Source organism: Periplaneta americana, chromosome 15 (assembly GCF_040183065.1).
Source record: "Periplaneta americana isolate PAMFEO1 chromosome 15, P.americana_PAMFEO1_priV1, whole genome shotgun sequence".
Classification (NCBI taxonomy): Eukaryota; Metazoa; Arthropoda; class Insecta; order Blattodea; family Blattidae; genus Periplaneta; species Periplaneta americana.
The window spans coordinates 68,075,028-68,100,736 of NC_091131.1; the positions used below are offsets into that span (position 1 = coordinate 68,075,028).

A 25,709-nucleotide genomic window follows, 5' to 3' on the forward strand; every position below is an offset into this window, starting at 1 on the left:
CAGAACACTCCAACCCAATTTACTAATTACTGTAGGTAGTGCACAATATTCCCTTTTCAGTTACCGTACCGGTACATCACGGGCTCTCTAATCCACGCGCGTAAGTGGACGGTGTTCATGTTTTCACTTCATTAAATCTTCTTTAATTTCTAATTTAATTTTGAAAACGGTACGTTTTCATCTCTCTTTGGCTAGTGATAATTATCTTCATAGTAATTTCAATGGGAAAGAACACAAGGAAGGTGGCTTACAGATATTTATTTTAGTTCTGCATAACCGAACGCTCTTTCTTTCTTTCTTTCTTTCTTTCTCTTGTTTATCCTCCTTTCATACAGATACTGTAGGTCTACAGTATACCACAATAACAATCCAATGCGATGTGAGGGAGGGTAAAAGCTATGGAGCAGGCAAATATTGCAGACCGCCCTTGTCATGTAAGTAGGGCTCATATGGACAAGATAAATCTCTTCCATTGTCCACACTGGGAAACGAACCACGGACAGCTTAGTTGGAAAGCCAAACATAGTACAACGAGTACAACTCGAACGCCCTTGTGATCAGGGCTGCTTGGAGACTCGTAAACGATGCTGGCGCTGCCACTGCCCACTGCTGAAGTGCCAAGGGCAAGTGATGAGATGAGGTGTAGGTCCGATAAAATTTATAAGAACGTCTGTCTATAGCTGATTTATCAGTTAAATTATATACACATTGTAGTTATAAATAAATGTACTGGGGCATTATTGATTGTATCAAAATGTAACTTCGCATTATTAGAAAATTAATGTCTGCAGATCACATAACTTTGATAACTACTGTTACATGTCTCTTGTAACACAAAATGATAAGCGTGACAGTTGTAAATAATAATGGTTAATACCTTTGAAATACTGCACATTGTTTCCTTCATGTATGGTTATTTATATAACGAGACTTCAGTTATCTAGACTCGTATTTGCATAGCTTACATTGCACTGTACTGTGTGGATATCTTAGCCAGAAGTAAAACCGTAGACTCCGTGAATGGTAGTGAAGTACGATAAGTTGTTAAACTGGAATAAGAAGTGCTGAAAATATAATCAAAATGTCTCAGGTAAAGACGATAATATGTATATATATCTTTGTAAAATAACATAAATACAGTAGTTTTTAACACCGGTTATATATTTGTAATAGTCTAAAAAACAATTGAATACAGTACATTGAAATACGTACGGTATAGCCAAATGTAAAATTTATAGGCTACGCTGTTTTTTGAAAGACATCGCGTCAAAGCATTTAAGTTACGTTGTTAAAAAGAATATTCAAATATGTTAAACAACATTTACTGACTATGGACTTCATTAAATAAGATCGTAATATAGAGACTATTTATTGGTTATGTGAATTCTAACCTATAGCAATTTTAAGCGACGTCAGTTTATCTGATATGCCAACATACTTAAAAAAAGGCTGTAATTATATCTCTCTTTGTTACATTACATTGTACCTTATTATGCAAGCATACTAGCTCAAACTAATAATCTGTAGGTTCTGAAACTATAAGAATAATAATTATTGACTAAACTAGCGCTGAGGTAATTCCCTTCGTACTTCCCTTATACACTTTGCATGTTACGTACGATTCTGTGGCAGGTTGGGTAGTTTAGGCTTTTGTTACGGTATGCGTTTCATATACGATCAACTGCATCTCCACAAAGAAATCCCCTATAAATTCAACGATTTTCACATTCGAAATCAACGGCAGTACCTTAGCGCTAGTTTAATCTATTTTTTGTTTTGTTTTGTTTTGTTTTGTTTACGAAAAGGCGGCAATAGAGGAGGGGATGGAGATATCTATACCCTAATAGATGTGATATAAAGTTTCCCTAATTAACCGTGTAACTTTGTACCACCATTAAATGTCAAATTTCACTTATTTAAAATATGATTTTCGGTATTAGGCTATTATGTCTCAACCCATAAAATAAGTAGCTTTCTTAAATAATTTACTTTTAAACATCAATTTCAATACACACTATTTTAGTATGTACTTATGGTTTTTTAAGAACCCGGAGGTTCGTTGCTGCCCTCACATAAGCCTGCCATCGGCCCCTATCCTGAGCAAGATTAATCCAGTCCATACCATCATATCCCACCTCCCTCAAATCCATTTTAATATTATCCTTCCATCTACGTCTCGGCCTCCCCAAGGCCTATAAAAATATGATAGAAGTGGTACAAAGTTATCCAAATAACTGTAACTCTGCATCGAAAATAAAACACGAAAATAGTATAAACGTTCCCTGAAGAGAAGTTCACTTACTGTCGGACCTCTCAGATTAATTAACTTTAGGTACATTAGGCCTATGTGTCGATAATATGTATAAATAAACTAAGACTATAGTTTAGCAAAAGTATTGTTTCTGAATCTAAAATTCAAAACACAATAGCCGTATGTGTTTTCCTATTAAATTCTATATTCCCCTTCAAATTCAAGGTAATTTTTGATCATACAATAAGAAAATACATGAAATTTTATTTCCTATGAAGTCACAAAAGAAAAGTTTATTGAAGATTTATTATAACAATAAAATATACTAGCACTACAAAAGAAAATATAGCCTACACACAATTTTTATTTATTTATTACCTACATATGCGTTCGATATAAGTTATTTTTAATTCTTTAATCAAATTCTTCACAGTCTTAACATAATCGGTTCATACGTGCTCCTTTTATTTACCAACCCATTAACTTTCCTTATTACTTCAAACTGGCCAAGTCACATCCAGTGCTTCCCTTCTTGACTTCGCAACTGACTTTGTATCTGCAGATGAGACCATGCAGTACAATGTTATTGACTTAGGCCTACCGGGAACAGTGATCATTTATATGAGACTATTACAAAGTCATCATAGCACAGAGAACTAACATTCTTGGTGAAAACATATTTGGCTTCCCAAAATTATTCCTGTTTTTATTTTTCAATTTATTCACTAGTGTTTGTCTTGGTATGGAATACAAATATGCAGCTTCTCGTTTACAAGCTTTCCAGTGTTTAGGCCTATATCATTAGTGCTTGCTGTAGCGTTTCACTGGAATACGTTGCCTTCATTGCATACTGTCTTCTCTCTGGAGAATCCTTTTGACTTCTTGCCATCTAAAAATTTCAGTGCATTATGAAAGTCCAAGACGAGTGTAAAAATTAGAACAGTAGTTGAATATACAAGGTCAAAGAAATTTCATTAATAAGCCAACTAGCAAAAAAATTAATTCTTCGATATAAACTTAAAGTGTGTCTGTAGTAGATCTAGTACAGTTACATTTTATATTAATTTTATGTACGATAGGCATTATAATTGTCATATCGATGGCCCAGAACCAGACTGTTCCAAGTCCATTTTACTATTTTTTTTTCAGGAGAGCTATTTTAAGCTCCTGACATTCAAAGCTTCATGAAACAATTGGAATAGCTTCATAGTGTTGTGCCCAAGGATTATGATAAGCAATCATAACTTTGTTATGACCATAAGCAATATATTTTCACTTTATTTTAAAGTAATAAAATCGTACTTATTAAAAGATTCAAACATGCCTTTACATTGCGACAGAGCTCGCTTCCTGTTTTGACAGATTACAGAGTACAGCTTAGCCAACTCAGCACAGTCCAGTCCTTGAACAAGGTAGAAATGCGTACGCTTGCATTTTACTCATAGCACGAAGTCAGTCTTAGCAACAGCTGACATATAACGAAAGATACATATTTTATGCAGCGTCTCTCGCGAGACATTTTAATTGGCGATGATTCTGCAACTCTGGATTTCCATTGGTCAAGTCAAAAACAGAGATTCAGTCGTGAGAGTTCCTTAAATCTGTATTGTTCTAAGTGATGACTGGAAACGCCGATCTGAAATAATGATTAAGAATCAGAAGCGTGGTGTTTAGTGAATGCAATACCGTCTTTTTAGAAGATTCGCGGGTAAAATAGAGTCACTCTGTTACGTCACAAAGGACGCATTTCGAGAATTTATAAATGGACATGAAACATCCAAAACGCGGTCATTAGTTATTGGTCAAGGCAGCGGTCATGCAGTAGAGGTCGTAACTTCCCGACGTCCAGGAAGAAATTCAGAAAATGGCATCATCTGTGAACAGCACCAGGGTTCGCCCTACTATCTACTGTAAGTAAAATCATCAGTTCAATCTTTAGACTTTTCATTTAACTAGTTCATCTTGGTACTTTAGAATTAACAGAAATTTTCATACTTTCTAAATCGTTCAATCTCAATATTTAATAATCTGTCTGTAGTAAATTGACATTTTATTAATAAACTTAGTAATAGTGAATTTCTACACTTGTGATTATTTCGAAAGCCTGAGATCACATTCTAAGTAGGAATCTCTCCTATCCATAAGCAAGTACAGTTTATAAATCATATTAGAGAGTTAGGAAGAATAACGCAGTGTCTGATTCGTTCGTGTTATCTTGATAGTAGATTATAACTCACGATTATCTCAAAGATAAGCCATTTGCCCTTGTCGCCCTTGTCGTGCAAGTGGCACGACAAATTACTGGTGTCAGAATTGATAGAGCTTAACAATAAATTTTGGTGTCAGACATGGTATAATAAATACTGGTGTCAGAATTAGTATAACAAAAATTGGTGTCAGAAATGGGCATAACAATAGCAACCTTATGGAGAGGAATATTTACTATTTTGTTCGATTCATATATGCAGACAAGAACTGGAACACAATGAAACACAGATTTCTTTCTTATAAAAAATTGGACTTAGAACAGTCTGGTTCTCAGCCATCGATATGTTAGTTAATAAACAAATTAATTATGTTTATTTATAATCAAATTTGACTGCTTATAATAGAATCAGTGTTATCATGCAAACTTTGTAGAGGTACAAATTAACCCTGAAATCGAACCAAAACAGCATTTGTCAGATTAATTTTATAATTTATGAGACATAGGATTATGTATGTTACGAGATTATTACTGTAGGTATTTTAAAAAAGAGAGGATAAGCATTAATTTAACATTTGCAATAATTGTAATGCGAAAATAAAATTATATATGGTACTTACAATATAAAGTTGAAAATCGTTCATAAACCAGCTACTATAAACAGAATGCAATATTTAATCACGTGGAACCTTAAATATTCTTCAGGGACCGGACATAATAGATAGAAAGCAAAGCATACATATCGTAGGTTATGGGAATGACCTCAATCGAAAGCTATCACACTTAGGAAATGTGAAATTATATCTTCTAGTGAAATTAGGAACTGGTACAAAGTTACTCTGACCTATACAAAGTTATTCCAAATGTCTGTACTGTTTTCAAATGTCTTTAGCATTCATAATGCTTTGTTATCTTTATTTGTTGTATGCATATTAGATGTTTGCTATTTTTTAACATTGCTTCTTATTTATGTAGCACATTTCACAGTTCGTGTCTCACATTCTATAATAATTCGCTTGTATTTACAGGTGGATAAAGTGGTTAAAGTATTTAAAGCAGTTGTTCAATATCCATCACCGACTTCTGCAAGGATAATGAATGGAGTTGCCGGCAGCAATGGATTGACGGTAGTGTCCACATGGTCACAAAGAAATCTTGAGAGAGGGAAGTCGGTGAAGTTTCAGCAGACTCATTTTGTTGATTCATCATTCCAGAAATTCTCAGATATGATACCTATGGACACATCATTTGAGTATGTTAGATTTTATTCATTGTTGAAATTTCTGTTTTCTGGGGAGGTCGGAGGGCAAGTGGGTCATTTTGGACGTATGTGCACCTGAGAGCATAGTATCCTCTCAGGTGTGCACATTAGTGAAACTCCATTTATTCATTTCTGAATGGGACAGTCAAAACATCACTGCAAGTAGACCTGATTCAGAGCTTTTTATTTATAAGCTTTGTCTGCTCCCTTGACTAAACAGACATTGGAGTATTGGGAAAACACATTCTGATTGACATGATTAATTTCGGCCACTGTCTTGTTTCTGATTTCATTTCTAATGTTTTTCTTTAGTTAGATTGCAGTGCGTGAGGATTTGTTTTGTAAACTTGTGATTTTTTTGTCGTATGTTCAAGATTTGCGCCAATTTCGTGTAGTTTTTCCTATATATTAAAACTGTACATTTTCGCTTGTGTTTTTTGTTTTGCACCAAGCCAATAGATTAATATTTTTGTTCGATATCCCGAATTGCAGTTCTGGAAGGAGACAATTGATCAGGAAATGTTTGAATAAATTCTGGACGCACACGACGAGCTGATTCGTACTGGTATTTAAAATAATGTTTGCACAGAAAAATGAGATGTTCTTGAGTCAGCTGTCTAATCATCTTTATTATTCATGTGTTATAGATTTACAACATGTAAAATAATCATGTCCATTTGCGAGAGGACCCCAGGCAAAATTAGTGCTCAATTTCTCACACAGATTTCCTGGTGTATATGCAGGTATCTCTGTTACCCCTGTGAGACTGCAACAGACTGTAATAACTGAGTCATAAAGACGTAAGAAGTGGTTCCCTGAATTGTTGCGATAGTTATGAAGACTTTACAAAGACATTAAAACTTGTGTAAAGGAACAGGACTGGGTTGTGTTAGCATATGATGTTAAAGATACAGGCATGTTGATTCAGCTGCAGCTGTTATGTTCGTAATTAACCTGATCATCTTCTATGCCAGTTCTTGTCTTTGCAATTCATATTTTGCTTCTGATTGTTTTATTAATATAATAAACACATTTTTTCAGGTTGTTGTCCAGGTTTTCAAACTCTGAGGAATTACGAGGAGTTGTTCGAGAAATTACATCAGAAGTCAATAATAAAAAGAAGCAGTATTTAGAAATATGGAAAAATAGACAACTCTGGAAACATTTTGATTTGTCAGCACTTGAAGTTCATGGAGATGTGTATAGTGACAGTAAGTTACGTTTTAAATTGTAGCACTTTTTAAGATCAGGCAGTGTGGGGAAGTAAGTAAATGAAATAAATTGAGAAACAGCTGAAGCCAGATATTTCGTCTCTTTTATTCCATTTTTTTCTCCCACTTCATAATTGAGAAAATTTGGGAATAATCCTGTTTGAGAAACTTCTGTGAATATATAAATACTAATCTTAAATTTCATAAATATTTAGAAATTTATATACTGTCCAGTTTCGAGTTCTGCACTTCCTCACTTCTAACATCACAATCGTCACATGGTAGTGGCAAGACTGCAAAGAGTGAAAAAAACTGATAAAATGTGTAATGGAGTGCAGAGTGCATCTTACACAAACTACTATTGAAAGAGATACATGTTATCTAAAGTATTCTAATGGATAAGCTGTCTGGTACATGTGGAAGAACTTCAACTCTCTCCTTTACCCAGTAATTTTCTATTTCAACATCGTTTCATCATTGTTATATTTCTACCTTTAATAATGGGCTTCTATAGCCTCTTCTTTGAGCTTTTAAAGATTGCTTTACTTACATTAAGCATTCACAAGTATCGGAACTTTTAGATAATTTGGCCAATATGACGCAAAGTCACTTTACAGAATGGTACAGGTCAAATGTAACACAAGATACTCGTTCATAACATGCAGACTATAAGGAAGGAAGTAAGATGCTCTCCACTTCTCCACCAGGAACATAGGCCTTTTATTATTACTTATTTTTTTGCCATGTTATTTCGTTTGCATGCAGAAAGAAATTATTAGCAAATATTGTCTTGTGAATAGGTTGGCTGTTACATTGTATACTGATCTCTTTACATTGAAAGATGTGTGCTACATCTTGACTCTTAGAGTGACATATACCCATTGCTCCTGACAGAAATGTAGTCTTTCGCAGGGCCTCAGAACTGGAATCTATACTGTAATTTATTAATTTCTCTTATAATGTAGGTTTCAGAGTCTTTTTAGCACAAAAGAATTAACATTGCAATGTTTATTTACAGACGATTTCGGCTCATTTGACTGGTCGCCATGTGAGCAGAAGTTGCTATACGTTGCTGAAAAGAAGCTACCAAAGACAGAACCATTTTATAAACCAAAACCACAGGATAATAAAGAGAGTGGAACCGGAGATGTGAAACCTTTAAGAGTATGTATTTTGTTAAATATTATCATAGGCTAGTTGGTTGTTTTCTTATGTCAATTACTTCGACTGTCGTAACTACCTGTATAAACTGACCGTGTGGCAATACTGTGAAGTATTCAGATTTTTGCCTGTTTATACTCCCATCAACCTCGACAAGGTTTGAACCAGTAAACACTGATTTCATATTTTACACTGCCGGAGTAAAGCAAAGTAAAAATTAAGCTATTTGTTTATCTTCCTCAATGTATACAGCAAGATTCTTTTGCTTTTCGTTATTCAAATGCTACTTGTTTGTGTCTCAAAAGATTTATGATCAAGTATCTTACTCGCATTACCTAGAAAACTGAGTTGTCTTATAATAATTGTTAAGATCATTGAGATCATTATGACTTAATTTTACAAATTATATCTTCGGAAATTACAACTACTTAGGTATTATAAAAAGGGCTATCTTGATTTTTTACCAGGCACACGATAATAAGGTTGAACTGTACACAGTAAGCATACTGTAGTGGTCGCGTCCACCCTATCATTACCTGAGCAAATGGCCATTCTTTCCTGGAATTGGTTCAGTTTACCACATATCTCGTGTAACCTAATTTCAGTAGTCACCTCCAGACATAGTCAGCAATCAGACTACTCTGATAGATTTACCTCTACTTGTCATGCAGCCATAAACTGCTGTCGAAATTCTTTCTAAGAAATAATATTGGGTTCAGAAGTTCTAGGTTTCTGGTACCTAACTAATTTTGTGACACAGCAACTTTGTCTTGCATCACTGAATTAAGTAGGATGACTCAAGACACCATCAGAGTGCCTGCTAATTTAAAGGACATTATTGCTTGTGAAGTGTACATATTTCATGAGCCTTCTGTCGGCTAAACTTGGTTTGTAATTGAGCATCATGATCTTCAAATTTTAATCTTTAGGTTTGTTGCTGAATTTTGGTGTATATAATAGTTTGAACTTGAAATGTGCAAGTCAGAGGTTCCAGTCAGTACTTCTAACACTATAGAAGAGGAAGCACATGATTGTCGAAGGTGTGGAAAGATTTATATATAACAGAACACAAGTAGTAGCATAATAAATTAACAAAATGCACAGAAGTATTGTTTCATAATTAAATGTATGTGCTTATTATTTTAATTAAAAATGATATAATAAGTTAATTTGTAAATGGTAAACTCATTATAATACAGTTAATCACGCAATAAAATACTAGCAGTTTCCATAGTTAACCTTGATTTAGCTCCTATCTATGCTAATGACTATTTTCCTGAAGAACCTATGGTAACTGCTTAACACAGGTTTCATTGTATAATAAATTAAATGTGTTAATAACTACACAGGAAAGTCACAAAATACGATTACAAATTGTAATATACCTTCATTATAGCAACTTCTTTGACAAGCTCATTTCTCTGGTTGCATTAACATGGAGCTAGCCACCGACATAGCTTAGTTGGCTAAGGTGCTTACCTGCCAGTCCGGAGTTGGGTGTGGGTTCGATTCCTGTTTGAGCTGATTACCTGGTTGGGTTTTTTCCGAGGTTTTTCCCAAACATAAGGCAAATATTACGTAATCCACGGCGAATCCTCGGCCTCATCTCATAAAATACCATCTCGCCATCACCAATCCAATTGACACTAAATAACATCATAGTTGATACAACATCGTAAAAAAATCCATGGAGCTCTGTGTCTGTAATTGCAATTTAATCAGAAAGTAACTTACTTCAATCATCTATTGTGCTAATTTCAGTTCTTCCAGATATTAACAATCAACTGCATTGAGAAAACGACAGTTTTACGACTGAATTTAAAAACTTTCAGTACATTTTATAACTTCACAGTTTAGTACCAGAGAATCTTGACAAATTCTCATTAATAGGAGTGTGCCCATTAATCAGTAATACAGGGTTAATGAGCTCGTATTTATAAATAACTCAGACAAGCACAATAAGCCATAGGCTGTGGTGCACTGGAACAAAAGCAGATGGGCCTGTAGTGGAGGGGGGAAATGTTTAATAACTTACGTTTGAAAATAATTTTGTGTATGAGAAAATAGTATTGTTATTAATTATTTACTTTAATACTGTACTTTCTTTACATGTATACATTTGATGGCTTTAGGAAACATTTATTTCTTCTCGATGTGGGACCTGTTAGTTCACTTACATAAAACTAGAGGAACACAAATTCGATCAGCATGATCAAAAAATGTTTTCTTTTTTTATAATTTTAGAATGGTTTCCATCCTTCAGTCAAATGAAAATGAGCATTCCTTGCAGAAAAAAGTTGCAGAATCATGATATGTACAGAGTGAACTTTACTCTTACTGTGAATACATAAGAATATAATTTTATTAAGGTTTTATTCTGGACTGTAATAGTTTAGTTTTATTACAGGGAGAGGAATACGTATTCCGTCCAGATTGGGGAGAGCAGATGACAGGGAAACACCAGTCTGTAGTAGTGGTATGTGATACAAAATCAGAGACATTATCCGTTCTTGAAGGAATTCCAGCTCATCTGACACCTGGTCAGGTCATTTGGACTCCTGATGGAAAGGGTGTTGTGGGAATCGCTTGGGAAAATGAACCACGCCGTCTCGGGCTCATATATTGTACCAACAGACAGAGCTTCATCTTCCATCTTACAACAGATGGAGTATTCAGTAAGTGTTTTTACTGTAGTCATAATCCATGCTTGCATAATGTTATAAATAAAAAAACAATTTCAATAAATTTTTATTGTTTTGATAGCTACCCTATCTTGTTGCAGAATATTATTTTTTTAAAATTTCATTGTGTATTTTTTTAACATTAGTTTACATTTTCTTTTTTATTCATTTGAATTGATTAGGATGCCGATATTTAAAATCCAAGATTTGGATGGCTATAATTTCGATATAATATATATCGAATATAATGTGAAGTGGATTTCACATTATTGTTTTCATACAGAGTAATGCAATTTTTTATTATCTTGTCACTCCTTGTACTCTGAAATGAGAAGCAAAATATTGAGACTGCTGAAGTTCTGGCTAATGTGATTCAGACTGGCAGTGTTCATTAGACCCGCTTGACAGGTCATATAATAGGATGAACTCCTCTTCAATACTAGAGTTTCAGCCTGCCTTGGGATAAGGAAATAATTTGTCCTGCAGCAGAAAATATTTAAATACATTAGTACCTACGTTATTGTCTGGTAGAACTAAGTGAAACACGTAAACTCTGTTCGAACGTTTGAACTGACCGGTAACGGCTACGGTTAACCGAGTAATTTCAGTGCTCTGCTGCCAAGCACATAAAACGATAGAAGCGAGTTACTCAACAGTTCTACTCGCTCCGTCCTCAGCTCTAATTGGGAATCATTTGATCGTCAAGTAAAATGTATGAGCTTTATCTAATAATATTCTGAAATGAATCATTTTTAAACTTTAACAGTAAATCTTGTTGATTTTATTTGCTAGATGTGTTGTCGGACGAAGGTCAGGCTGTGAGATCACCACGGTTCAGTATTAATGGTGAATACTTAGTATGGCTCCAGCGAGCATGTGGAGGACCTCACCACGCTGCACACAAGTTGATGCGTTGCAAATGGGGCTCTAAACAGGTTAGTATTTATGTAGATCAGGCCTAGGCACTATTAACTCTATAGAGTCACTGCAGATATCCTCTTAACTCCCCATTCCACCTTCCCCGGCTGAGACGAGTAGACTGGCAGTTAAGCATTGCTCACTGACAGATTGCATTATAGTTTTTACGAACTTTCAGCTCTCGCTGGTCGCCTGAAATCCATCACTGATGCACAGTATGTTTGTTTATAAGTGTAAGCGGAATGGCTGTGGGAGCTGGTATCAGAACGTTCCACTTCCCCATTATGCCCAGGAATGATGTAGATAATCTTAATTGGTGAATATAGTTCATAAGAAAATTAAATAATAAATTATTATTAGAGTGCAGTTCTATTTCTTTGACATACTTTGTGTGCCATCATTGTAGTCTCGTGGTAGTGACTAGGACTTGCAGTCTGAGCCTGGGCCTGGACGTGAGTTCGAATCTCGCTTGCATTGATTATCTGATTGAATTTTTTTTTCCGAGGTTTTGTCCAACTGTTAAACGAATGTCAAGTAATCCCATGACGAATCCTCAGACTCTTCTTTTACTGTCACCAATTACACCAAAGCTAGATAATTATGTTATTGATATAATATGTTAAATAACCGGTAAAATGTACATGCTGTGTCAACCAAATACACACATGACAGACACTACCATAAAGATAATTTTCTATTCCTGGAAAGACATTATAATTAATTTTAAAGGAGTCCTAGCAGGCTATGGATCCATTCTGGAAGCTACGGTGAGATGAGTCTTATCTTCACTGAAGTCTAAGAAGTACAAGTTCAAATTTTTTTGTTATGTTAACTGACCCAACTAATTTCCTGAATGAACGAATTTTTATAAAATAATGAGATGTCTTTGAAACAGAATGCTTAACATTAATTCATGCACAATGAGTGTTTTAATTGTGAGTAGCATGTTTGGTCTAATGCTTTGTAAAATCGAATGATATATTTATTTATGTAGATTTCTTTAAGTTGTGAATTACATTGCAAGTCGAGTTGTTCCAGCTGCAAATTTAGGAAGAACATCCAAAAGCTTTACAGAGTATGGCATAGTTCAACTTTAATTGGAATGTTTCCAAGTCATGGAATCTATTACCAAACTCATTTTGCAAGCTACTCAGAATGTTTATGTAGCCTGCTTCTGAACGTCCACTCTTGCATTCACTGGATGGAGATAAGGAAAATGAATAAGAATGTGATCCTGTATGTGTATTTTCCATAATGAAGTCAACAGTTTAAATCCTTTCACTGCATCAGTAATATCAGAAATCAGTTTATGTTTCCCTTGTAGCTTTAAGTTGAACTCGTTCAAGTGTTTTGTGAAGTATAACCCTTTGCACACCCCTCCAATCTGATTCACTCCTACCATGTAGGGGAATATCCTCTGGTTGAGGTTCTGGCTGATACATATATCTGTATTATCAGGCAGTGCATCTCACTTGACAATATGTGTCAGAGGAAGAACAATTGTTTGTATGTATCTGAAACCTGACTAGTGTAATACTGTATGTAACTAGTCGACGATATATGAAATTGAGGGGGGAAAAGAACTGGCCATCCTATCCCATTATCTCTTGGCCTGTCTTCTAACAGTTGATTAAACAACAACATGTAGGGGAAGAGGAAATACATAGTGCATGGAGACCACTGCACAGTGTGCTTGATTGCATAATGTGCAAGGTTTTGGCACTGCTGATTGAACGGAATCGTGGTAGTGATGCAAAATGATGTAATGTCATTGTGAAGGTGGTAGGTGTAAAATTGCAAGGAATGGCATTTTTGTATTACATTAATTTGAGTCTAATAATGTCGGTAGGTTTTTTCATTTGAGACATATTGTAGCATTTAAATATTATTTCCTCAAACTATACATTTTTGAGAACATGTACATTTCTGCAATGTATTATACATTAACTATTTCTTCTGTAAAAAAGAGCATAAAGGTTTCGAGCAAGTCGTCAGTGTTATTTTTTGGTTGGAAATTCTGGCATATCGTCTGAGTGTATTTTGTATATATTTATTGGTAATATGGAATTTTTTGAAAGGGAATTTTTACTTAATGTATTATGAGCAAGGAAGGGCTGGGAGTAGAAATTAAACACCTTTAGGCTACTTAAGTACATTATAATTACATATGTATGATACCCATTGAATTTCCTATTAGCAAACATACAATGTGTTATTTTCACAAAACCACAATAACATGTTACACAGTAGGCTATGTAAGTACTGTATTTAAGTGTATAATTTTCATATGCAAACACAGAATGTTTCTACAAGTAGAGTTTGACTTGAACCTGGTTTATTATCAATCTAGATTTTGTTGTATATTATCGATCACAAATATTGAAACAGATTCGAAATTTCACTGGAAGGGATTATGTATTGCAGATTCGCTCAAATGTATTCCTTAGAATGTTTTCTGCAGAGTGGAGTTCCTTAAAAGTAGGAATCAATTACATAATTTTTATTGTAGTTCTACGAAGACTTTCGAAAGCATTGGTTAATTTACAGAAAAGTTAAAAAGAGATTTCACTGTATTTAGGGCGAATTATTGTCATATAGTTAGACAAACACACAGGGATGGATAGATAAATAACATGCTAGATTTCAATGCACAATAACAGGGATGCTAGAAGTGAGCATTTCTGTCAATATCTCGAATCGAATTTTAGAACCACACTACTTTCCCTATACTTGCGTAATAAGAGAATAAAGATAGGCCTAAATGTTATTTATTTTCAGCATATTATATTCTTGTAAAATGGCGTTTCATCCTTTGTCTTTCTTTTTCTTTACCTTCTTCTTCCTGCCTCCTCTTTTTCCTTTCCTTATTAATCTTGGCTGTCTTACTTTTCCTTTTTACTTTCATTTCTTTCCTCTGTCCATCATTATCCACCAGAAAAAAAGAAACTCTGAAATAAGTAGACATCTTTTGTCATTACATTTTGCAATTCTTACAATATGAAGCTTGGAAGTGTTGCATTTCTTCCAATTTAGTTTCTCTTAAGTGGATCGATAGAATTAAATGCTGATTTTTCCGGATCTCAATATAGTAGGGGGCCTTTCAGAATGCATCATGGCATTTCATTGGCCCACACTCATTGGGTACTGGGAGGGGTGACAGTCTTAGTGGAAGATAGCCTAGATCTTCACTTTAATGATAGTTGATTGGTTTTAATGATCGTGTTCATGTTTACCATCAGATTCAAGGTCTTTGGGTTGAAATCCAATCTAAAGATAATATAAATCCATAACTCGTCTGCCTTCAAACGAAAAGTGAAATCGAGGATTGTGTGTAATATAGCCCATAAAATAATCTTGTCCCTTCTTGAAAAAGTTCTGAATAAAATTTACTAGCCATTTCTCCGGTACATCAAAATTCCTTTAATTAGCATTTCTCGTCATGGATTATTCATTTGCAGATAGAGACAGTTGTGGATATAGTGAAGCAACAGATTTCAACAACAAATGGAAATCCTTTCTACGGATTTTTCAATCAGTCGTTACCCAGACGCTGTTGGACTGAAGATTCATCCCGTCTTCTGCTAAGTACCCCACAGAGGTGTTGCGTGAAAAGCTATGTCATAAACATAGGTATGTCTAATGAGGCAGTTTTATTAACTGTGTCAATACTCTGTATTTTGTGTAATTTAAATGCACATTTTATATGTACACAATTTGAAACTTTAAATTTATTTTATTATTTGATTCCAAGTACTATACAAATCAGAGAACGTCAATTACTATGGCATATAGTTATAAACAAAATTGAAGAGAGAGTAATGATATGTAATATTGAAAACTTTTTAGGTTACATATTCTCATGGTGCTACAGCCACATGAGTAAAATTAGGATGCTGCATTCATTGCTGTATGTTTCCCCAAGCATCATTAATGGTTTTTCTTCACACAAAGTTCCCCACTTATTATTGCTCCCCTATTTTTTCCGATCGTGAGTCTAAGTTAACTCCAGTCCAGCTCTCATACCCTTGGAAACAATTCTTGGGTATAACTGGGAATGAACCAGTACCTCTTGATTCCTGTTCAAGTTACTATACCAAGGAGACTGTCAAGGTTAAATATGCATATGAAAGATATCTCCGCCTTTTTAATCTATGTTTTGCTTTAAAATTGCCTGCAGTAATGATTCAAGTAAGACTCCATAGTTCATTACCTCAGAACATTAGATAACAATGGCAATGTTGTTGTGAACCCATATTTGGTACACCAACAGTTCCCGAAAATTTCTTGTAATTTTGCCACCTCCTTGTGACAAATGTATCTCATGTCGGGTTGTTGTATATTTCAGTATTAATTTCTGCTCGAAAATTAAAGAAGAATATTCGTAATAAAAATAACGGGATCAGAAATGTGCTCGTCCATATCAAAGGTAGGATAGGGTGGCAGGTCAGGATGGACAAAAAGAGAAATACAAATATTCGAGAGAAATTAAAAATTCGAAATTTGGTAGAAGGTATCCAGATGTATAAAAAGAATTGGTTAAATCACCTACAAAGCATGAGATCAACCCTTTTACCAAAGAAAGCATTCCAATACCATACTAAAGTGCTCAAAGATAGAGAAGATCTAAACAACGATGATCAAATCAAGAACATCTAAAGACATAGGAACAGTCTCAAATGAGCCTAAACCTAAACTGTTCGTGGTGATGATAATGACATTGATTACGATGACTAATCGGTGGATGTAATATGTACATGCATGCTGCAGTAGTCACAATTATTGCTACCGGAATTTCAAATAGACAAATCTATTATGAGTGATGGAATTAATGGTTGATAATCATATGTGTATCTCAGGAAATAGTGTAAAGAGATTCTGCATGTACAGTCTTAGACACAAAAGATGACCAATGTCCTGTAACGTAAATTTGTCAAAATCCAGCACACAAGAAAAAATCTGTCATATTTATAACCATTACGAGAGGATTTTTATGTTACACCTAATTTACCCCTTGTATATATTTTATAACTTTGTTATACATTTATTATTTATAACACCTGATCTATAAACAGACAGAAAAAAAAGGGGAAAAAAATCAGATCAAAGCCTAACTATTGACAACTAATTATTGGAACTCTGCAGCTGCATAAGAAATTCATTCACTTGTAATCCTAAGCTCTCACGAAATAAACCAATTTTCCTGAACAATACTTAGTGTATGGCAGCTGGTCATTTTTTTTTTTTTGTCTAAGATGATAATACTTTTCCCACTTCAAAAGAGTGCTTTGGAAAATATTCTTGCAGATGTCATGCTAGTAACATATAAAAGTTAAACTCAACAATTTTTTTTTTTTTTTTTTTCACTTGCTAATGGCTAATTTTACTTCAGTATGATTTTTCAATATTAATTTTTGAGGAGACATTTTATCTTACCTCCCCTGATGTTGGGCCATTGGTAAATAACATGGTAGGAGTGTTGCTCCTACATCAGATAACATTGTGTTCTGTGCAGTTGATTAATACATTATTTAACCCTTTCTGCTTGAATGAGTCGATTTGGAATCATTAACATTTCTGTAATCTCTGACTCATATGATTTGCATGATGATTCCATTTGGTATCCTCAGAAGTAGTTTCATTATTTATCGATAGAGTGCAGCACCTGCCAGTTCTTTGGCCAATTGTTATTAGGAAGAGGATTGCTTTGTTTTTTTGTTTCTCCATGGTGTCTCCATGACCTTGTGCACATTATAATTGTGGAAAATCATAAAAAATTCAGGTCTGAAAGGGTTAAATAATCTAATTTAAATGAAATATTAGCAGAGGGAATTAAACACTTGAGTTGTGTGTTCATTTTAACAGAGGACAAAAGTGTGACAGAGCTGGAATATTCAGAAGGGAGCCAAGTGGTGCATGATGTCAGAAATGACGTGGTTGTTTGTTCACGAAGTTCCCTGAAGATGCCACCTAATTTAGTATTGGGCAAACTTCCTGGCAAAGGAAGAGAGCAAGATCTAGTGCTGTCGCCTGTTACCAGTTGGCAAGCTAATCCTTCATTGGATAATCTGGCGTGGCATTACATGAGTCTCACACAAGAAGATGATCCACAGGCTTCATGCAGTAAGTATTTATTTTACTACAAAGGTTCATATTTGTTCCATTAATAATTTGTTAGGGGGTCCAGATTTGTTCCACACTTTATTTGTGAACACTGCATAACATAAATTTTTACCCTAATTATTTTCAAAATAGTCCCCCATCTTATTGATAAACTTCTGCCAGTGATCCAGGAACTTCTTTACTTCACTCCATATTCCTTCTTAAAAGAACATCTTTGGTTGATTGTGCAGCAGCCATTTCCGCACTTCTTTTGTTACCAGATCATGTGTTGCAAATATTTCCCTTCTAAGCTTGTCTTGAATGGTCTGAACAGGTGATAGTCGCACAGGTGTAAATACAGGGTTTATATAGGATGTGGCAGCACTTCCCAGCCAAATTCAGCAAGGGTATATTGTGTGATTTTGGTCAGTGAGGATGGGCATCCTTACCTCAGAAGCCAAAAGGAAAAGTAAGTCCTAAATCTCTATTTTGAGATATGATGAGATGAATGTTTCACTTTGCATACAGCTTTGTGACTGTCTTCCTTTGAATATCGAAATATATACGTAACTATCCATCCCTGAAATTCTGGAGTACCAACATCAGAATAAACATAAAATACTCTGAATCAACAATAATGTGAAAATCCTTGTTTTGGTGCCTACTTCCTTTTGCCTTCTCAAGGAGGATGATGCTGTTAAACAATTTTTTACGGGTTCTGAGCCTTATGGTTTCTTTCAATTTCCCTTTCAAAAGACTTATACTGCATTCATTGATCGAAGAGAAAATCAATTAATGTTGGCTCTTCCACATCCCAGAAAAATAGGCATTACTTTAATTCTCAGCGATTTTCCTTTTACCTTCTTTGATAGTGGCAGATCTGAATTTTCCAGTCCTTTCTGGTTTCAGCAGTGTACTGGCATACACAGTTAACATAGTTCTATTCCGGAACTCGTGATCGTGATCTTTTGGTTTTAGCTTTGGAGATATTGGGAACAAAGTTCAACCCATCTTGTTTTGTTTTCTTCAGTCAAATTTATGGGCATCCATCTTCCACATACTTTTGAAAATTTCAGATGTTCATGAATAATTTGCTTGATGCTGTCTACCTTCTTGACCAATTCAGAGACATTTATTCGTCTGTTTTTTCAAATAAGTTCAAAGTCTTCTTAAATATTTTGTTTGTTGACAAAAGTCCAAGCGATTTGGACAACTTTGAAGACTACCAAACGAGACAAACAATTTTCCTGAAATTGTGCTAGAATACGGTATAAATTTCAGCACCACCATTTCCTTCTGCACTGAGAAACTTGATGATAATTCGCTGTGCAACAACATTCGAGGCACAGATATCTTGCATGTTTATTTTTTCTCGTTAATTGCTGACAAAGAAAATACAGATAATTAAAAAATTAAAGCATGTATTATAGATTAAGCCTACCTAGAATTATTATGTGTAAATACATTATTTTAATTTAAGGAAAAGAAGAAGTCTGGCTCAAATTTTAACCACCTACGTAAGTTATATGACCCTTGTCTTACCGTATTGAAACACTGAATGTGATAGGTACTTTGTACTAATGTGTGAAGAGTTTGAAATGTAATATCTAATTGTCCACACCTGTGGAGTAACAGTCAGCGCGTCTGGCTGCGAAACCAGGTGGCCCGGGTTCGAATCCCGGTCGGGGCAAGTTACTTGGTTGAGGTTTTTTCCGGGGGTTTCCCTCAACCCAATACGAGCAAATGCTGGGTAACTTTTGGTGTTGGACCCCGGACTCATTTCACTGACATTATCACCTTCATATCATTCAGACGCTAAATAACCTAGATGTTGATACAGCGTCGTAAAATAACCCAATAAAATAAAAATAAATATCTAATTAATAAAAATTAAAAAAAACCAAGTTTCGTAAAGTTATACTACTGTAAAAAATAGAAATTAATTTACTGTTACAGAAATAAGTGTAATTGTTTAAAGTTCTTTTGATGACTTACATAGACCTTGCTTATAGAAGAAATGTCTCATTTTTTAGAACTAACTAATGAAGTGTATTTCTGATAATTATTGAAATTGACCTAATACAGCTGTACTTTTACTTCTACTGAAATTCTATTTGGAGCTCAGACATTTTAATTCTGTTCGATTCAAATTAGTCTTAATCTAATGAAATCCCTATTTGCGTTTCTTGATTAAATACAGTAGAAGCACAAAGTTTAGTGTTCATTATGCTTTTATATTTTTAACTCATATACTGTTGAATCATTATTCTTGAGGTGTCTAGAAGAGTGAGGGTAAAATGATGTGCTCAGGATTTTCATACGCAGAATTTTTAAAAAGCCCTTCTGAAGTCGTATATAGTTCCAAATGCATCTATGATTTTTTTTTTCAGGATCTTTCAGTGCAATCTATTTTGGTCCCGAGAGCCCACAGGACCATGATGTGCCTCTCATCATCTGGCCTCATGGTGGACCCCATTCTGGTTTCATGAACGATTATAAAATGGAAGCAGCATTTTTTGCACTACTCGGTAAGAACTTAGTTACCATAAATGGTAAATATACATATATACATTTCACATGTAAACTTTATATTAATTGTAACTTTTCTTTTCAAGCCTCAAAACTGGACATCTGGCTCACGGAAGAAGTGTTCAAGTGTTTAACCTCTAGGTACAATATTCTAATTTCATGGCATCCTAATATCATATTTGGATATCATTCTGCAGAAAAGAGCCAACCCAAACAATTTGGAACTTGGAGGGGGGAAGAAAAGCAGATAAAATTCAGTTTTAGTAAAGGATAAATCATTCTTCCCAATTTTATATAGAACTCTCTTATTAAATCAGTCTAATTGTGCAAAGAAAAGTGAGTTCAGAATGTATAATGATTGCAGAGAAACAGAATTCATAGATGGCTCAGTTTTTCTTACATTGTGGGTTTATTCCTTTCTGCTGAATTACATCACTTGTATGTAATGCTCGACTGAAAAAGAGAGACAGATTACGAATGACATATCTCTGTTGGGTAGAGTGAAATTCAAATTCAAAATTTTATGTAACAGAGACAAACTGCCATTTCAAGCATGAATTTTTGTTATAATGACCAGCAGATAATCCATTTTTTTCTGCGAGTTTATTTTTCTCATGTTGACATCAGTACAGCTATATCTCAGAGCAGAGAGTTGAGAATTACTGACAACAATACAATGTACAGTGCTGCTACCAAGAGCTAAGACTTCCTTTATAGTTCAACTTCAAGGTTCCTGGAGGCCATGCTGTAATAGTAAATATATGTCTATACTCTAATGTGCTTAAAAAAAATTTATTGCATACAATAAATATGTAGTGTTGAAAGTAAAGTAAGAATAATAGAATTTTTGAAACAGAAAGATGGTACTGTATTTACCGACATTCTTGCCATAAATAAGTGCAAATGAACATAAAAAAAACGAAACTAAGCAAAGTAAATAATTTACAAAGAAAAGAGTTGTACTCCTTCGCAAAAGTGTAAGCATGGAGAGAAGTTGTGTAAATAGTGTAAGTAAACTACTGAGAAACGTTTCCATTTTACCGTATTTTTTGTCATGTATTATTATTTCTTAGAGTGTAGTGTAGTGATAGTTGAAACGAGTGTTTATTTAACATAATGCTGTGTAGCATGCAGACTACAGCCGTTACATTATACAGGGAACTTAGGAATACTGTATTGTGCACTTTGCACACAAAAATCAGTATGATGCAAATTATCCAGTTTTCCAATTAACTATTTACCCCAGTCCATTCATTACATTACAGTTTATAATTGGTGTTCTACTGCATGTATGTATATAATATGTACTCTGTGTGTGTGTGTGTGTATGTGCGTGCGTGCACATGTCAGCACATGAGAATTTCTATGTAATCTCTTAAGTATTTGTTTAATATTCTTGCATGTACTGCTACATCCTTTTATGTGTAAGAAACAGGCCTGGGATTCTTATTGATTGAAAATGTTTTCATTGCCTCAACATATATTCAATTAATACTTTCTTCGGATTTTGACTAATCAAGTTCTGTTCAGAGTCGGAGACACTAGAAAGGCAGGATTACTCTCTGATAGCAGAATAATAAGTAATAACAATAACTAGCAGAGTTAAATGTTTACGTGGAAGAGAGATGACTGATACATTGCACTTGGAGTGCTTTCAGAAACTGATTTCTTTTACATGCTGCATATCAATGACTTGGGGCCCTGGACATTACTTTTATTTAAGGAAAGCCATGCTTCTCATCAGGATTTGAACCTCACGAAATTTGGATGTAACGACGATTATGCTGACTAATAGATTACTGAAGAGAATGACTTCTTCTTTCATATATACAAAACTATATGTGACTGATGTGATGTTTGAAACATGTACTTTGCAGCTCCAAGTATTGGCTTACATAAACATTGATAGTAATCTTGAACTTCTGTTAGTTTTGTTATTCAAATTGTATTTCTACAAAGAAGAAAGGCTGATACTTATTTTCAGCTGCACTTATACAGTTTCTTACTTACTTACTTATGGCTTTTAAGGAACCTGGAGATTTATTGCCGCCCTCACATAAGCCTGCCATCACTCCCTATCCTGAGCAAGATTAATCCAGTCTCTACCATCATATCTCACCTCCCTCAAACCATTTTAATATCCTCCCATCTATGTCTCGGCCTTCCCAAAGGTCTTTTTCTCTCCGGCCTCCCAACTTCTTATTTTGGGGTTTTGTAATAAGCTGTTTTTTACGTGATGGGTTGTTAGCCCTTCGCCCAACCTCCAAGCTGGAGGACCACCCCTCATCGGGTAACTGCAACTGTTTATTCAATATATTCGTGGCTACTCTCCATATGTGGATGCTGCTCATTTAGAATTCGCAAGTTTACCTTCTTTATTTTTCTTGCGACATGGTGTTCGTCTTGCTTGCATTTATCTTCATTCCATACTGCTCACAGCTGTCATTTAGCTCCAGTAGCATATCCCTTAGTATCACCTCCTCTTCTGCTAACAACGCCATATCATCAAGCTAATGGTTGGCATATGTGAGTCATATATTGCAATTGCCACTTAGTCACCTGGTAAATAATAATGGATCCAGCTGAATAGGTGACTGTAAAGTCACATTTGCAATACATAAATGTGATAGATGTTTGGAAATTGAATCAGTAAAAGTAACAAAGCATTAAAAACAAGACGGCAAATATCCCAAACTTGAATCACAGTTAACTTAATGTAATCGATTTTTTTTTTTCGTAAAAGTACTAAATGAAAAGTATTTTTACAGTGTAGTGTATTTAGTTACTTTGCTTGCAGAGTTAAGTGCGAAAATATTAGGCCTATTTACAAGGCAGCTGAGTAACTCAGTTGGTAGAGCAATTGGCTACAGATTGCAAGGTCCCAGGTTCAATCCTTGGAGGTGGTGATGAGATTTTTCTCGTTACCAAAACTTTCAGAATGGTCCTGAGATTCACTCAGTCTCCTCTCAAATTGAATATCATACCAAGTCTTTCCTGGGGTTAAAAGATAGTCTGAGCATGGTGCCGATGACATCATCTCATGCTAGTGTCAATGTAATGAAAGCATCAAACTCAACCTAAGCTCCTTCATGGTATATAAAAAGGTATCTTTATCTTTACATTGTTTACAAATGTTGATGATTGTTCTAAAATAGAGAGATTATTAGTTATTAAATTCCAAGAGAAAATCAAATTGAAAATTATGGTTGACACAGCTTTTTTTTTTGTCATACTCCCGTTTCTTATATAATAATTAATTTATTATTCCTCTGCATATTGTCAGTGGTGATATTCAAGAAATTTAACAACCAATTCTTTCATGTGTACCTATGTTAAACATATACGGTATATGTTCATGGTAATTGCAAATATTACCTAGAAATAATTTAACAACCGGTTCATCCGAACTGGCTGAATATCACCACTGCATATTGTAACAAAAAGCTACTACAATGTCATGTCCTCGTTAAAAAAAAAACTATAACTCTTGACATATTCATCTAATGGGTACAGACCTACAATTTTCGTTTTACTTTTTTCTGTTCAAAATTGGCGTTATTTTTAAGGGTTTTTGGTGTTTTTATTTTCATAGGCTTTTGGTAATACCATGATACTTTTTGAGAGCTTAGAGACGTCAAGTTATCACTTATCGTATACATTTTAAATATTTGTATCGTAGAAGAAATCATGACTTTAATACTTTAATACCATTTTTCAAATATACATCTGCAAATGTTAACTAAATGTCGCGTGTCGGCCTGTGTGGCGCAGTCGGTTTAGTGCTGGCCTTCTGTGCCCGAGGTTGCAGGTTCGATCCCAGCCCAGGTCGATGATATTTAAGTGTGCTTAAATGCGACAGACATAATATGTTAGTAGATTTACTGGCATGTAAAAGAACTCCAGTGACACTGATATAACCTCGGCAGTTGTGAGCATCATTAAATAAAACTTTTTTTTTAATTTCGCGTTATGGAGACTAGTTTTTCATCATAAATCCCTTGTGTTATTTCTCTTTAGAAAATATAGTATTCTGAATCCTCAACAAATATATCTCAGAAATTATTTATAAGACCCTTTCGAATACTTCTATATTTTATTGTTCAGCAAGATACATAGACCAAATAACTAGTGTTGAGTAAGAAACATAAAGAAACATCATTTTATTTAAAATCCATTGTGGTTTTTTATGTTATGAAGCTCGTCAAAGTACTGATGTCTCGATAATTATGTTGAATTTTTAATTATTGCAGGTTTTGGGATGCTGATGATAAATTATCGAGGATCTATAGGGTCTGGACAAGACAGTGTTGAATTTCTGCTTGGAAGAATAGGAGATTCAGATGTGAAAGATGTTCATCTTGCAACAATGGAAGCTTTGAAACAGTTTTCCTTTCTAAATCCAGGAAAGCTATTTTTATTTGGAGGATCTCATGGAGGATTTCTTGTAACTCATCTTAGTGGACAATATCCGGTAATGTTACGCAATTCTTTGTATTGTCATTGTATGTGCAATTTAAGTTAAGTATACTTCACTCATCATATAGATGAAAAGAAACTGAATCAGTTTGCCTGTATATGTACAGTATGTCCCTTTTGAATTTTTATGTAGTAATCCTTATCTTTCCTGTGTAACATCACTATAATTAGTAAATAATACAATAGTTAAGTAAAACCATTCATAACGATGGGTGATTATTCTTGGATTTTATGGAATAATAAGACACAACACTTCGTCCAAACTTGCTATACACTAACAAGAAAAATATAATTTGTGAATTTATTTGTTGGATGTTGTGTGTGCTATGACAGAATATTTTGATAATTTATTAATCTATATGAAATTATTTGGCACTGAATTATGCACAAATATTTCAAGTTAAAATATCTTTCAGTTAAAATGTTCGATACATATTTGTAAAAATCAATATTATAGGGAGATGCTCAACACAAGTAGGCCTACCATCATATCAGGTAGAGCTGTTAAATATGGAAAATAAAACTTACATGATAAATTAAAAAAGACGCACTTGTTTGTTTGTATTGTGATATTTATATAATGTTTTTCTTATATTTTCACTATGATTTCCAAATTTTATTTATATTTTCATCTTTACAGAATTTATTCAAAGCTGTGGTAGCAAGAAATCCAGTCGTAGATGTTTCTGCAATGGTTTCAATAACTGATATACCAGATTGGTGAGTTCTACACATTTGTCTGTTTACTTTACTTTAGTGCTGTCGATCGATCAAAATATTTAATCAATTAGATTAATCGAGCTTTGATCAATTTGAAAAAAGTTTTAATATACTGTAGTACACAATTATTGTTAAATTTAATTTGTAAAAGATATGTAATTTTTCTTAAAATATCTAATTTTGTTATTACAAAGCT

At 34.3% G+C, this 25,709-nt stretch overlaps 1 protein-coding gene across 3 annotated transcripts in view; it reads left to right on the plus strand.

The window, feature by feature from the left end:
- The first annotated feature begins 349 nt into the window (after positions 1-349).
- LOC138715095 (acylamino-acid-releasing enzyme-like) overlaps positions 350-25,709 on the plus strand; it is a 30,041-nt gene continuing 4,681 nt past the window's right edge. Inside the window, exons 1-11 of one of the 3 annotated variants that reach the window (XM_069847610.1) lie at positions 350-434; positions 5,486-5,709; positions 6,760-6,929; positions 7,948-8,093; positions 10,498-10,765; positions 11,564-11,706; positions 15,148-15,319; positions 17,552-17,809; positions 20,179-20,316; positions 24,568-24,788; positions 25,434-25,513. In XM_069847610.1, coding sequence (XP_069703711.1) covers positions 399-434; positions 5,486-5,709; positions 6,760-6,929; positions 7,948-8,093; positions 10,498-10,765; positions 11,564-11,706; positions 15,148-15,319; positions 17,552-17,809; positions 20,179-20,316; positions 24,568-24,788; positions 25,434-25,513 — 1,856 coding nt within the window. In that variant the 5' untranslated portion in view covers positions 350-398. Of the gene's footprint in view, positions 435-952; positions 1,091-4,029; positions 4,162-5,485; positions 5,710-6,759; positions 6,930-7,947; positions 8,094-10,497; positions 10,766-11,563; positions 11,707-15,147; positions 15,320-17,551; positions 17,810-20,178; positions 20,317-24,567; positions 24,789-25,433; positions 25,514-25,709 lie in introns of those variants that run through there. The other 2 variants (XM_069847611.1, XM_069847612.1) reach the window with 2 other exon arrangements.